This window comes from Xyrauchen texanus, chromosome 31 (assembly GCF_025860055.1).
Source record: "Xyrauchen texanus isolate HMW12.3.18 chromosome 31, RBS_HiC_50CHRs, whole genome shotgun sequence".
NCBI lineage: Eukaryota > Metazoa > Chordata > Actinopteri > Cypriniformes > Catostomidae > Xyrauchen > Xyrauchen texanus.
Window position 1 is genome coordinate 13,228,434 of NC_068306.1, and position 16,112 is coordinate 13,244,545.

The 16,112-nt window shown below is 35.8% G+C and overlaps 1 protein-coding gene across 3 annotated transcripts in view; it reads left to right on the forward strand.

Annotated features, from left to right (window-relative positions):
• LOC127625146 (soluble lamin-associated protein of 75 kDa-like) overlaps nt 1-16,112 on the forward strand; it is a 41,022-nt gene that overhangs the window by 16,609 nt on the left and 8,301 nt on the right. For all 3 annotated transcript variants that reach the window (XM_052100236.1, XM_052100238.1, XM_052100237.1), the window contains exons 2-7: nt 7,980-8,116; nt 10,979-11,078; nt 11,217-11,302; nt 12,807-12,978; nt 13,297-13,476; nt 15,943-16,065. In XM_052100236.1, coding sequence (XP_051956196.1) covers nt 7,982-8,116; nt 10,979-11,078; nt 11,217-11,302; nt 12,807-12,978; nt 13,297-13,476; nt 15,943-16,065 — 796 coding nt within the window. In that variant the 5' untranslated portion in view covers nt 7,980-7,981. The remainder of the gene's footprint in view (nt 1-7,979; nt 8,117-10,978; nt 11,079-11,216; nt 11,303-12,806; nt 12,979-13,296; nt 13,477-15,942; nt 16,066-16,112) is intronic.

Below are 16,112 nucleotides of genomic sequence, written 5' to 3' on the forward strand. Positions count from 1 at the left end.
GTCTCAAGCTAATGACATAACTTCCAGGGAGGCATCATTGAGCCCATTGTACACGCCCCAATCCCCTGACTCCACCCCCACGTCAAAACAGTGCCATAAAGTGAAACGCACAGAAAAGTGAAGCGCAAAGGCAAAACGGTATCACGAGCTCACACGTGATGGAAATGCAGATTAAAAGGAGCATTGCAAAATAATTAGTAGGCAATGTAAAGAAAAAGATGTGTGGCAAAATCATTGCTGCCTAAAAATCTGTTGCAGAGATAAAAAAGGAGAAGTTCTTTAGTTTCTTTTACAACAGTCATTGATTTTTACAATTAATCATATCTTGGTTTTTGCTGTATTTTATTTATATTTTGCAATTCTTTATTTTTGTTTGCAAAACTTTCTTTTTTTCTCTCGATACTTTATTTTACGTTTGTGATACTTAATTTTTGTTTTAAAAAAAAATATATTTTTTGCTCAATACTTTTTTTCTTTTGCAAAACTATATTTTATTTTGCAATACTTTATATTTTTGCAAATATATGTGGCATGGAATTGCTTCCATACTAGATGGCCAATTTTGGAGCTTCTCTCTGGTTGTCAGCATCATAAACGCTGCTGTTTTAGGATGCAGTGTCAAATGATAAGTAGGTAAAACTTTGACAATTCACATATCAAGATGCATTCTGATAATCTTCATCGAGCTGTCAAGAGCATGTTCTGTGTGACTGGCTCTAATTCTCTTGCTGTGCTGCTTGTGAAGTTTGTTGAGGTGCGTTGACTGCCCCCTGCTGATGTGGCTCATAAAAACACAAAGTTACATGCACTTTATCGCAAGCTTGACTTGCTCTGATGTTAGGGGAAAACATATTTTATTACATAATTTACATACAGGGCAGGTGGCATTATTTATTGCTTTTATTGTTTATCTCACAAAATTAACAAGTTAAATCGACAGCTCTAATTTTAACATGGAAAACTTTACACATTTCACTTTTAAGTCTGTCTTATGGCTCTGATTTTGGATTCAGAAAAAAAAAAAAAAAACATTTTCACAATTCACATGGCAAATGAGATAGTACATTGGATTAACCTGACTTCATTTCCCCGTGCAGTGGCACTAATGCTTCAACACCCCCTGCTGTTTTCAGCCTCGGATTCATGAAGATAATTGGCTTTCTTATCTGCTCTGCTTGCGTGGTACTACACCATTGGCGAAAATAGATCTAAATACCCACTGCGAACCATTGAACTGGTGTCCAAGGATAGAAATGGTTCTTGCATGGCTAGAGAGTGGGGGGTTGCCTTAGTTTTGCGGAAGACCACTGGTGAGTTGGAATGCTGGACACCATATTTGCTTAGTGTGTGTTTTAAAGAGAGAAAATAACTGCTTTACAGAACAGATGTGAATTGTATGTTTGATTCCAACCATTTTCAAAAATAACAAAATAACGCTGCAGTGTGTGAATGTGTTATGTGTTAAATATGTATTGTATGATATTCATTGGTTCAAAGCACATGCATATTGTTTTGGTTTGTAGTAGTTATAAAGCAAATACCTTTACACTGAATTATTTAATGTGTTTTGGAAGTTATTTGTGTAGATTAAGGTGTTGTGTTAAAAGTCCTCTGTGTGGAGTGGACATATGCATGCATAAGTGTTTGATTGTCAGTGACTGAACACATTCTATGCATTCTGTAGTGAAAGCACAGTGTGTATTATTGTGTGCACTCCTGTAGTTTATGGCTTTTCCTGTAGACAGCTGTTACGCAAAAGGCCCAAGGCTGTTTCTGATTGTGCTGGTGCTATATGAATACATGGGCAGCATAATGTTGATATGTCTGTATGTGTGCTCTTGTGTGTCCTTGAAAACCACTGCTGTAAAGACCATAGCGTTCTTAAATAGGAAGAACAGTTCTGGGTTATTAATCATAATTTCAATGGCAAAAACACAGCATTGTAACCTTTTATGTTTATTATAACATGTTTAAATTCTGTAATTGGTATGCTTTTTTTTTCTCCCTCTGTATATCTCTGTGTCTTAGGGCTACGCAATTATGATCATAATCACTATTATTTTGGTCATTATAGAGATCACGATTATTTAACATGATTACTCATTGACTCCTGCATTTATTAAACTTAAACTATATTTTCAACAGTGGATTTCCTTGAAATGTAAATTGCACTGGGTAGGGGAGGAGGCTGTTGTCATATGATAATTATTTTATGTCACATATGGTGGTCAAATAAAGGAAAGCCTCCATCACAATCATTTACAGCAGGGGTGCTCACATTTGTATGGAATGAGATCTATTTTTTCATCTACCATGTACAATTAAGGCTATACATTAACACAATACCAAAAATGTCAGTAGTCGGGAGTGAAAGTTGACTATTCTCAATTCCAGCTTCAAAACCACAACAAATAATAACACTGTTAACAATGTTAATTATGGAAGAATGTTTTCAAGTTCTTAATTATTCAAGACTAGTTAACAGTCAGTAATAAAATAACAATACAAAACCAGAAATGAATTGAAATGGATTAAAAATAATAGAAGGAAAAGTACAAATTAAGAAAATTCAGTGCTATTTTAACAGCAGTTAGGTTATCAAGTATTCAAGTAAACATTCAGATTGAAATGCAACATAAAACTACTACTGTTCTTTATGGTGTGATTATAATACATTAATACTCTTTAAAGCTTCTTAAGTTACCCATTCATGAGCAGTGAGTGTTTTCTTGTTATGGTTGTTTGATTATTATAATGTCACACTACACTACACGGCAGCATGTCTATTAGCTTACATTTATACTTATAAAGTCTGATATTTTAATACAAATCCACTTTTTTCTCCACAGTTTACGTTCACTTTAGACATAACTCATTGTGTTTACATGAATACCTCACCGAGACGGGCATTTTGGCAGAATTTTGAAATGTATTTGAGCGTTCAGGTGCCCATTATCGCAAGCATTTTCAATATAATATGTTCATACATTTTCCATTTTCAATGCGCATGTTCAGCACTCCTGTTAATCAATACTAGATCGCTTGTGCATTATAAAACTACATACTCTGGATAACTTTCAGCTGCAGAATAAGAATATGAACTTTATAAAAAGTGACACAGGCCTTAGCTATCACAAATATAGCCGGTTATTTTTTCATTATTGACATTTTAATCAGTTTGTCTGGTCGGGAAAGTAAAATTCTCTTTCACTTTCCCCTTTAAAAATTAATGTCGAGACCTGATTAAATATTGTATTCAACATTGTCCGATAACATTTTTTTCTTCTACAGATTAGCTCCTAAAGAAAATGTATGAGTTTTAGATATTATTTTGGAAAACACACCAAAAGACTAATCAAAAACGTATTTTGTTCCAGTGTATAATGGACTGAATGGGAAGAAAATACTGTTGCCAGCTTTGATATTTGTTTTCTGAAATAAACAATAAAATTGCATTTTAACAACAGCTCTCATGTTGAACAAGGTGTTAAAACTACAAACATGTAAATTATTCTTGTTTTGCCCATGCAAGGGTTTTTACTTTTAAGTTCTATTTAAAATATTTTGTTTTATTATTATTATTATTATTATTATTATTGCAATAAATGGTAGGAATATAATTTCTGTAATAATTTAGCAAGTGGCAATGCTAAACGGTCTCAAGCCTTTACTTTGATGTACAGTTTTGGCAGACTCTGGTGCTCCATCCAAACTTGGTGAAATGCTCTTATCTCCTCCTCAACCCACAAAACCCTGCTGCCATGGGCTTACTTTAGATTTTTTAGACACTTGGCCAAACATACCTGAAATTACACAAATGTGCAATGAGGTAAATCTTTCAGATTGTCATCCTACCTCCATATACAGTCTCCGAAGGCAGTATGTTTCGGTTTCCTTAATTAAAGCAAAGCACATTAGAAACATACTCGTAAACATCTGCGGCTCCGTATTTCAGCGGGTTCTCAAAAATTACAAAGTGATTGGTCAGTGGCAAACTTATGAAGAGAGCATGATTGGTCAGGTGAGGTGAAAATAGACTTCAAAAGCACTTGTGATTTGAACTATCATCTGTAGACACATAATTTTGTAAAAATGAGCAACAATTTTCAACTGGCTGATAATTTCTGTTTGTTAGCTCAGTAATATTGCAGACGTTTATGCTTAACCATGAGAGTCAGAAATCGTGATTAAAATAGGATTCATTATGCAGCCCTACCGGGGTGTTTCATTGAAAAACAGAATGGCACAATAATCTTTGGATCTCGATTATCTTGTTTTCATAATTGTTGTAAGTCAAAATCTTAATTGAAAATAAAATTCAATTAATCATCAAGCTCTACTGTGTGTGCATGTTGTACAAGATATGCTTCAGTGCTTTGTAACCTTGAGGGAATATCAGCAATTAAAAAATATAAATGGACACTGTTAACACCTTTTTGAGCAATTCTCTTGTATAGACGTGTGTTATGTATCTGTTTTGGGTACTAATTGGTATACTGTATTGTTCTTTATCTTTTTTAGACTCCTATCTCTGCTTTTGTTTCGTGTGCAGCAGAGTTTGCCTGTTTGTGCGGGCACTGCTATGTGTGCTACTGTTCGGTCTGATTGTCAGCATGACACAGATAGTTGTTGATGGTAGGGGATTCGTTGAGGCAAGCAGAAGTTGGACAGCAGCCAGCAGGCTATGATTGTCAGGGTGTCTGCATTGTTGGAATAGTCTATGTGAAATACAGATTCTGTTTCCTCTCAGCTTTGTTTGATAAAATATTTGTATTTTACAATGCGCAAGGTAGCACTGAGACTCCTCAAACATTCTATTTGTCCTTCCTGCCCCTTCTTTTCTTGTTCCTTCATCCTTTTTCTCCACCTCCTCCTTTTCTTTCTCATTCTCATCCTCCTCTCTTTCTCACCCTCTTCTCCCTTTCTCCTCCTTTTCTTCACTTTCTCTTTCTCCTATTTCTTTTCCACCCGTTTCTTTTCATTATCATCTTCCCATTCTTTGCCTTCCTGCTGGTGCTTCTCTTCCTCCCTTCTTTTCTTTCTCCTTCCCCTTTTCATCCTGCATATGGTCCTTTTCCTCTTCCTCCTTCCCCTCATTTTTCATCTTCCTCCTTGTCTTCCTTTTCCTTTTATTCTCTTCTCCTTTTCCTCCACCCCATCTTATTTCTCCTCCTCTAATTTTCTTTTCTGCCTTTCTCCTCTTTTTCCATTCTCCTTTTCTTATTTTATCATCCACCCTTTCTTTCTCCGATTTCTTTTCCTTTTCCTTCTCTTCCTCATTCACCTGTCCTTACTCCTCCTCATTCTCCACAGTTTTCAGCAATTAATTCAGCTCAACCAATATAACATACTGCCTCTAGCAGTTCAACAGGACAGTGAACCTTTAATAAACATGATGTTTAAATATTACGATAACAATTTCACCAAAATTCAACTGACAGCAATGGGATCATCACAGTATTTGCTTAGTAGTTGGGATGGGTAAAAATCAAAATTTTATTGAACAACAACAAAATGCGTTTAATTTTAATCATGCATAGCATAGATTAGAATCAGCCATTCGAGTCCTTTCTAGTTAACATGCGCTCATCTACAGATCCTCTTTACAGAAATGCAGATTTACTTAGAGACGGTACTGGTTTTAGCATGTGTTCAACAAATCAGTTGAAATACTTGTAAATAAAACAAATGCAATTAAACAATAAACATGTAACAAAATAATATATGAAATATAATATCTTATTTATTGTTTGATTATATGGATCTCTTCGTTTAAAAAAAAAGCCAAAATGTGAACAAAATGGTGAAAAACTAATACAATATAATTAGTAAAATTTATATTTTCTTAATGTACCTAGTAGGAAGCTGGTAGAAATATGTTTTTCATAAGTAAGCAAAAGGGCTATTAGAACTGAAATATACCCATATGAATCGGGAAATCTGTATCAATACCCAGCCCTTCTTACTAGATTGTGATTGGCCTTTTCTAGCTTATGTCAATGGACACATGTACAATACAAAAGCTGTGTTATGTGTTGATTTCCTTGGACAGCTGACAAAAAAACAGCTTACAGAAAAATTGTAAATTGGTTCTGGGTACATTCAAAGCTGCTTTTCCTGTCATTGCACTCAGCTTGCGTGCTGAGTGTAATGACAGGCAAAGCAGCTTTGAATGTACCCAGAACCAATTTACAATTTTTAACACACTTCTTTTGCTGTTTTACATGCACTGTTTGTATCGTCAAGAAATGTAAATCCTATTATTTTTTGCCGTTTTTATATGGTCAAAATGACATGTGTGGGGGGAATTTGTAGTTAGTGTGAGAATCATTTTCTAATTAGGTTGGAGGTGTGGAGAGTTTTATGAAGTAAAACCTTGACCTCCATATCCAATTAGTTAAGACCTATGCCATGTACAAATACAAACATGAACCTATGCAAGCAGTCCTAATAATGACTTAATTATCCTGTACACAAACTTAAAGAACAAAGTCCAATATATTGTGCCACACTAATGTACACTAAACAAGGCTCAATTTGACTGCAGAATTCAGCAACATGCAGTTTTGCATCAACTAGTTTAGCCTTCGTTGGATCAATACTTCATTGTCTCATTATAAACCTCCTATTTAGCTACGTAATGGCAAGAATTTTAGATTTCTGCTGACTCTTCTTTGGCTACATGTAACAAAAACAATTTAAAGTTAAAAACATGTGGTAATGTTTTCGAGTCCATGGGTTCCAAGGCTAGCTACTTCCATCACAATAGGAAATCTAATATTAGCATGTCTCCACTGAAGGAAAAATATAAAATAATAAATAAATAAAATTAGTTGGCTCAACAATGATGAATGAAAACAAATAGCTTCTGCACAGAAATGTACATAGTAATAAAATAGCTTTACTAAATTTGCATTAATGTTTAAAACACAAATTATAAAGGGAATTTATAGTGATACATAAAGTGCATTAATAATTCCTTGAAGTTCTTTGGCTTAAAAATCCATAAAATTAAGATTTTAAGTACTGCTAATGATCAAGTACAGAACTGAGGCTGTGGGGAATACCCATAAACCCTTGTGCTTAAATAATTTAAGCATGTTTGTTTGGTCCAAAGGAGCTTTTTAGATCTTTTTCGTTTTATTGATGCTGTTTTACTGTAATTAGTTTCATGTTTAGTCACCATTAGGGTCATTAGTGTTTCCTTTGGGGAAGTTGGGTGCTTTTCAATCCATGTAATTTCTCCTTGCGCATTTGAATGTGCATTGCTGAAGTGCAGTTTTATCTGCATGCTGCACGTCTTTGGGGAATCAAGTAAAATGACTCCCCTCAGTCATTGTTTTCTGTTGAGCCAATTAAATTAAGTAGAAACAATAATTTAATAAATGTTAATTTGAAACGATGTGATAAGTTGGTAAAACTTATAATAAAGTAAAGTTGAGTGAACTGATATGTTTGTGTATATCTAACAAAGGCTTTCTAGTTAGACAGAAATAAACCTTTCTGTCAGCTTGAATCAGTCTGGCCATTCTCCATTGATCTCTTTCATCAACAAGGGGTTTTCCATTTGCAGAACTGCTGCTCACTGGATATTTTTTGGCACCATTCTGATTAAATTCTAGAGACTGTTTTGTGTGAAAATCACAGAAAATCAGCAGTTACAGAAATACTTGAACCAGCCCATCTGGCACCAACAATCATGCCACGGTTGAAATCACTAGGATCAAATTTTCTCTATTCTGAAGCTTGATGTGAACATTGACTGAAGCTCATGACCCGTATCTGCATGATTTTATGTATTGCACTGCTGTCACACTATTGGCTGATTAGATAATGCATGAATAAGTAGGTGTACAGTTGTACCTAATAAAGTGCTCACTGAGTGTACTAATATATATATATATATCTATAATTATTTTCTGGACATTTACTTGACAATGCACTGAGGTTGTTGGGTTTGTGATCTCTAACCCCTGTAGGGATGGAGTTCCCTGTAGATTTGTTGGTTTCTGGGAGACATGAGGATTTGGAAAGTTCAGCCCAGATCTACATGAATAAACTGCTCTACAGCAACCCAGATAACACGCAATTCTTTACCCTGCCCAGCTCCAGAAAGGTAACGGACACCACAGTGCTTACATTAGAGTTAAAGTGTCAAGAAACAATAAACCACATTTTTTGAGACGTTAACCGATATTAAATTGTTGCACATGAAAGATAATTTTAGGACCCACTGATTTTAATTTGAGGAGGAAAGTTGTTAATGTGGATTTTTTTTTTGCGCTGTTTTTGTCTTCCTGGTTTAAAATCGACATCGAGTCAACGTCACAGGATGTGACATTTTCACACACTATAGTGCATCATTACATGACTACATTCACACAGTCAGTGGTGGGATTGACAACCGTAATTACTTACAGGTTTGAGTCTTGAAATGTCCTGTTCATACAACAGCTTAGAGTAGCATTTCGAATGCTGTCTGTATGAAAGAACAACCGAAGTCACAACCATATTCTAACAGCTGTAACTATAGTGACAGTGACTAAAAAGTGGCGACGTCCGTAACACTAGCATGTCTTCTCACAATTGCTGCCGTGTAATTAAATAAGACAATTTGAGGCGTGAGTTCATCTATCATATCATAGTTAACCGACAGCGGTTTTTAATGCTTTTTAACCGTGTGCAGCTTTTGTCACTCTGCTCGTGCCTGTGAGCAGCCGGTGGAAATCAGTGGCTGAATCTTCGGATGACACGCAGCTTATTTCTCCATTTCTGCAAGTTAATGAAACCTCACATGAAACACACAAGACACACGTGTGTACAGTGCAGCATGGCTCTCACTGTACATGATGTAACTAACAACTTGTTGTCTAGTACGGTTCCCTTCACACGGCACAGGTTTGCTGAGAATGCGGTTGTGAGTCCTGAAAATTTGCAGGTGTCAGTTCGATTATAGAATGCGGTTGTCACTCTCGTAAATAACCGAACTGTGTGTGAATGTAACCATATTAAGCACTCAAAACAGGCCTGACAATCGTATTCTACTCCTGTCTGAACGTTGCCCACCTGATATTCTCATAAGAGCAGTTCAATCTCTCAAGCAGCATGCGCTTCAGTTGATACCTGACTGGAGTGTTCACGATGCTGATGGGGGACATGCTTTCAATCTATGGAGAAACCTTCTAAATGTTAACGCAACACTCATTTATTAATGTGAGAGTTTCGAGATATACTTGATGTTTATGTTTTAAACTGATAGTCTCAGACACTAATGCTATCGATCCATCCTTCTTTAATTTGAGTGTTTACACTGATCTAATAGCTTACATTTGTGAATTAATGCCTTGGAATAAGCCTTCTAAGTTATTTGAAATCTTAAAAGATTTTAGATCTTATTTATTTTCAATACAGAGTACATGGCTTGGCATATTTTTGAGTATCAAATTACATTTGAAATGAACACTGTTTTTGTGTAATGTATTGTGAGCGCATAAAACAGTGTATCATTTATTTGTGAATTTTGTCACAAGTAATTGTTAAAATCTTTGCTGTTAACTGCATCAGTGAACTAAAGCTGACTGGAACAGTTAGACCGTTTTTGTGTTCAGTCACTGTTCTGCCCTGCATTCCACTCTCCCTGGCAGTTTTTGAAAATGGTGACAACTGAACTGTGCTGAAACAGGGGGCCTTCATGACCCTTTAAAGGGATAGTTCACCCAAAATTTCCAGTAATAATAGGTTGAGACAGGCATGTGTATGTGTGCGAAGTTCTTGGGCAGAATATGCACCATGAATTGCTCCGAGTGTACTTTTGTGTTAAAAGGATATAAGTCATCATTTACTCTGTCATGTTGTTCCAAACCCATATAACATGTGAAACACAAAGATAGACGTTAGGCAGAATGATAGGGTCTCAGAGCCTCAATCACCATTCACTTTAATATGAGTTGAAGAAAAAAGCAATGAAAGCGAGTGGTGATTTAGGCTCTCAGATCCTAACATTTGGTACTTTTCCACTGCACGTTACGGTTAGACTCAACTCTACTCACTTTCCTTTTTTGAGCTTGCGTTTCCACTGCAGTTTAGTGCCACCTCAACGTGGGTGGGATTATAGGCTAAGCGTCATAGTTGTGCCGCCTCTACTGCCGTTACATAATCTTAAACGTGACACAAATGCACAACAAAGGGAGCAATGGAGGATATCGAAGGAATTGTGTTCTTTATACTGCAAAAAATACAGCAAAAAAAATTAATAGTTTGGGAAATAATACACCAAGCGCCGACGAGGACATCACAGTGTTAACTCAAAGATGACGCAAGAAGTTAAGCTAACCTGCCATCTAGTTTATAGCAATGTGTTTAGGGTCTCAATCGCTATACGTACCACCGTCGCAAAGGATAGAATGAACTTGGCTGCCAATATTATGTATTGAAATGCATATTGTGTATTTCAGATCTCTCAATTTTTGCAAAGTCGCCACAACAGACCGTCTGTTTGGGCCTTCAACCGAGCTTCTGAGTGGTGGGATATGATTGTTCCTGGTTTCACAAACACTCAGTGGGTGGAGAACTTGAGAATGGATATTGAATCACATATTAGTATTGCTCGGCTCGCTTGGAACCTCGACTGAGGTGGTACTAAAAAAAAGTATCAGGTACTATCCACAGTGGAAAACCCCCGCAAAAAGCGAGCAGAGTTGAGTTGTACCGTGCAGTGAAAAAGCCCCAGTTGTGCGTAACATCTTTCTTTGGGTTCTACTGAGGAAAGAAAGTCATATGGTTTGAAACAACATTAGGGTGAATAAATGATATCAAAATCGTAATTCACACTTCCTAAGACCTTTGCTCACACACTGCCTGTCTCAACCTATTAAATTGCTCTTCCCTGCATTATGTTAAGAATAATGTGTTTAGAAGGGATGCACAATAATTTGGAAATGTAATGCCATAAAAAACTCCTGTTGCCTGCCTCTTTTAGATCCGGATCAGTCCTGCCAATGTCGGCTTCGTTCCTCTGTATGGAGTCAATCTCAGACATAAAGTCCTGGCTCTCTTTGCTCCTGAGGACCAGTTCACGGGTAGCCAACTTTCCTTCCCTTTGCATTTACCGATGACAATACCTTGTGTGATCAGTCTAAGGCTCCCATATGGACCAACCATTTTACAATTGCTATTATCTATTATATCCTTTTATTTCTCCTCTTCTCTCTCTTCAGCTGTGGCATTGTTTTTGGCTGATGAGTGGCATGCAGTGCAAGATATTCTCAAAACTTCCGATCCTGCAAGAGAAGGCCTTGTGAAGGTATTCTTTCAATTTTGTAAAAAAAAAAAATGATCATGTTGCATGTTTAAATTTCAAGCAAATGGTACAGACTAATTTTTGTACCGAATAGAGAATCACTACAATTATTTGCAAATCTGTATGTTTTCCTTTCTTGTATGGAATACAAAAGGAGTTATCTAGCAAGATCTCCATTCTGCTCTTTTCTATACAATAAAGTCAATAAAATACAATTTTATTGACTTTCTATACAATTTGCCAAGTCAATAAAAAAAGCCACATTTAGTCATTTTCTTTGAGGCTGTATTTTGGACTCTTAAATGGTCTCAAGCGCTCCTCCAGTGCTCTGATGTCTTTAATACAAAAATACATTTTGGGTTGTGCTTCATTATAGAAAGACTTGGTTTATGAGGGAAATGTTATGTAGCAGTTTGGCCAAACAAATAAGTGGAAACAGGCAGTAGTTTATGCCTGATAATTGAAAATAATGAGTCTTTGCCTCAGTCTAAGTCATACACAGGCAATGCATGTCTTCATTATTCACTAGAGCAAGGTCCTGAAATACTCATTTCATAGTACACACATAGGCATTCTTTCTGTTTGCCTGTTTTGCCTCCCTCACTCAAAAATACATAAAACTTCATCTTTGAAAACAGTTCTGCAAAACGAGGTCCTGTTCATCTTACCATAATATGTACCATAATATGCCCCATGTGCGAAAGACTGGATTTCCTCTCCCTGCATCTTCATGGTTTTATTGCCCTATAACAATGTTTCCCAACCATTTCCCAAATGAATGAGGCCTATTGTTTCATTTTTATTTCTTTATTAGGGCTGTCAATATATACACATTTATTTCAACTACCAGTAGTAATTTCTGATTACTGTTTTACTTTGAACCTGGAATATTTTTTTAAGACAACAATGTACAATTGAAGTTAAGCTTAATCGACAGCATTTGTGACATGTTGATTCGTCCCTCCTTAAAAAAAAAAAAGCAAAACTCTGGGTTCCAGTGAGGCTCTTACAAAGTACTCACCGTTTCAAAAATAAAGCCACAAGATGGCAACAATATGTGTGTAAACATGATTTTAGTGTGATTTAAAATCACTTACTAACCTTTTCTGTGTAAAGTTACAGCCAATTTTACAACTCTATTGACAAGAAAGTGCAATGTCAACAAACCCTAAAACCAGGAGTTTTACCAGTACAATTAATGTGCATTTATAAAATTATAAGAATCATATTTCTGTGTTTTTATGCCCTCCAAAATATGGCCACATTGTATGTGCCTCACTGTAACCTTGGTTTTTGCTTTTTTTTTTTTTTTTAAAGAAGAGGGGGGATGTGCCAAATATTTATTTTGTGGTAGTCAACATTATGCCACAAATGCTGTCAATTGAGCTTAACTTGTATGCAACCTGGAATGTCCTGGTAACCCACATTTTTCGCGTTTCTGTTGTTTCAGGAGCAGATTTGAAACTCTTTTGTACATTACATTGTTTGTTTGCTGCTCTTTGAACAGGTAAGGTCTGTGGGCGAGAGGATAGTCTTATATGTTCTGAACCGCATAATTTACCGGACAGTGGAGATGAGTTCTAGGGAAGTGCCATTCCTGTGCCATGGAGAAGACGACTACGCCAAAATCCTCTGGAAGAATGGAGAGGCAGTGGGCTTCTACTCAGTCAAACCTAAAGGTCAGTCTTTCTCCCAGGAGAGTCAAGCAGCATGGTAGAATCATTGCTCATTCTTCCCTCTGTATAAGTTTTCATCAAAAACTGCCTTGAGTTGCACACTAGTGATGGTTGAGGATATTCCTGCACTCTTTCTAAAGCGTTGCAGTGTGACAAAAGTGCTATATAAATGTAACTAATTATTATTGAAGTATAATAATCAAGGATAATGCACAGAATTGTGGCCATTCAAGAGTTTATAAGTAAATATCCAATCTAATGTATGGAATGTTTGGCATTCCTTACACAGATGCATAATCTACTGTTTGTTCTTCCCTACAGGTAGTTTGTGTAATAGCTTTGTTAGCCAGTGCTACCTGCTTCCTGTCATGGACTCTATATTTGTGCGGATGGATCACCGTGGTAATGGTCATGGCTTGCAGATGTTGGAGGACTTTGTGGACTGTTTTAAAGATGATGAACTAGGCTTGAAATACCCTCTAACACAGGCCATGCAAAAGGGTAAGAAATCTACTTCACTTTTCTATTTGAAATGCCTCTTTAAAACGAGCATTGTATTTTACTGGCTTTTACTGTATAAGGAACCAAAACAAAAAAAAGATTTAAATAAGGGTGGCAATGTAAAATGTAATTATACAAATGATCAAGATAAAATGGCTACAGTGACGTTTTTGAAGATTCCTCTGATTCTTAAAGGAATATTCTGGGTTCAGTACAAGTTAAGCTCAATCTACAGCATTTGTGGCATAATATTGATAACCACAAAAATTAATTTTGTCTTGCCCCTCCTTTTCTTTAAAAAAGGGGAAAAAATCTTGTTGACAGTGAGGCACTTATAATGGAAGTGAATGGGGGCCAATTTCTGAATGTTACAATTCTCACTTTTTCGAAATTATAGCCACAAGACAGAAACAATATGTGTGTAAACATGATAAAATCACTTACTAACCTTTCTGTGTAAAGGAACAGCCAATTTTACAAAGTTGTTGCCATGACGATGTAATGTTAACAAACCCTAAACCGACTGTAAAAATGATGATTTAAACAACTTTATAGCTAGTATAAAACTTTAGTTTTAACAGAAGAATGAATGTAAGTGCTTTTATAAAATTATAAGCTTCATATTTATGCCCTCCAAAATATGGCCACATTTCCATTGTGAGTGCCTCACTGTAACCTTGATTTTTATTTATTTGTTTTAAGAAAAGGAGGGATGAGTCTTAAATTCTTTTTTGTTGTAATCAACATTATGCCATAAATGTGCTGATTGAGCATAATTTGTATTGAACACGGAATATTCCTTTTAAAAATGTTTCTGAAATAGTTATGTGAAAAACCACATATTGCACTTTATACTGAAAATTGTAATGTTTGTGTGCTTTCTCTAATAAAACCTTTAAAAAAAAAATACTAGTTGAAAAAGTAGATTTTTTTTTTTTGCAACCAATTTTACTTTCCTAAGGTGACATATTTCCAAGTGAAACTGCATATGCAATAAAAGTTAAGACAGGGCTCCAGACTGTGACTAAAATGGTTGCAAATGTGACAAACGTATTTATTGTGACAATAATTTAAAATATCGCCATTGGTGACAATCGGGTTGTGTGTGTTCATATGCGGTTTCATCAGATATCATCTTGTGAGTTATTGAATACATCTATAGAGCGCACACCAGTGTGTCTTGCGCCGCTTTTCACCTATTCATTTGTGGTGACGAGCTCGCTGCAGAGAGTCGTGACCCAATTACTCTTTTGAACCAGATCTTTTTCATGAATCACCCAAAAAGAACTAAAGGGACCTCAGGTTAGCAGTTTGAATCAGATTCACTTTCTCAGCAAATCAGCCATCAGTGAGCACACTACTGGGAGCACAGACATTTCAAAATAAGAGTCCCATGTGTATTTTTGGCTTCTTTATATTTAAAAGTCCTGTATTGTGTACCACTTTTTTCTTGTGGTATTTATTGATTTGGATTGGAGTAGCACAATAAACTGCATCTGGGATTTCATTCAATTTTCACTCTTGTAGTCTCTGTGTCTGGGCCATTCGTTAAACGTAAAAGACTAAGGCAGTATTGTAAAACCATTTATATAGTTTGTGTGTGTGTTATATATATATATATATATATATATATATATATATATATATATATATATGAGATCAAACTTTTTGACACTTAGGACAATTGAGGGACTTGTTCACAACTATTACACAAGGTGCAAACATTCACTGATGCTCAAGACATCTCACATATGCATATTCTATGTAATTATCTGTAATTTAGATTGTAAAGAGCAGTATTAAGTAAAAAAATATATTTTATCTCTTATATTTGTATAAATTATGAAAGGGGTGTGAACAATTGAGACAATAAGGAATGCAAACGTATCATAACTATACTGTTTATTAAATCTACAATGAATGGGTTATCAGCTGACTTCCTTTTCTTCTACTTTCTATCTAGTTTCTGAACAGCAGTCTAAATTGAGCAATTCTGTGATTTGGTGACTAAAAACAGCCATTTTGCTCCTTAATGTTTCAGTTTAGGAGCCAATGTCTCAGTCATTTTTTTGGTTTGGAGTCTTGTAAGGCTTGGCTTGGAATTGTAAAAAGTAATGTACAAGAATGGAGCCAGGTGGTTGAACAGGAGGGAGGGATTTATAGTTTTAGAAAATGTATGTAACTGAAGATTATGAAGAACAAACATTTTCTTACTTAAATAATGAGCATAGAAGATGAATCTAGCACAGTAAGACCGGGAACATTAAGGTAAGAATGCAGTTTTGAGCACTGATGTTTATTATGTACTGGCTCCATAATAGTATTTTGTTAATTTCTAACAACTTAAATGAGAAATCCTCTGTAGTTTGCTTTAAGAAAATAAATAGGTGGATTTTTATTTCATGTTCTCTTTTATTTAAACACAGATAAATACAACAGTTTATGTGTCTAACACCTCTGCCACAGTATGCAGCCAGTACCTGAGCACATATCCAGCCGATGCTGACCTGCTTTGGGAGGTGGAGGGAGTCGGAGGTCCCTACCAGAAAGTGAAAGTGGCAAGCAAACTTTGCTCCCTGGCACTGCGATGTGAGTATTGTCATTAGTGTTGCTTGGATCCTATCTGTCCTGGACCT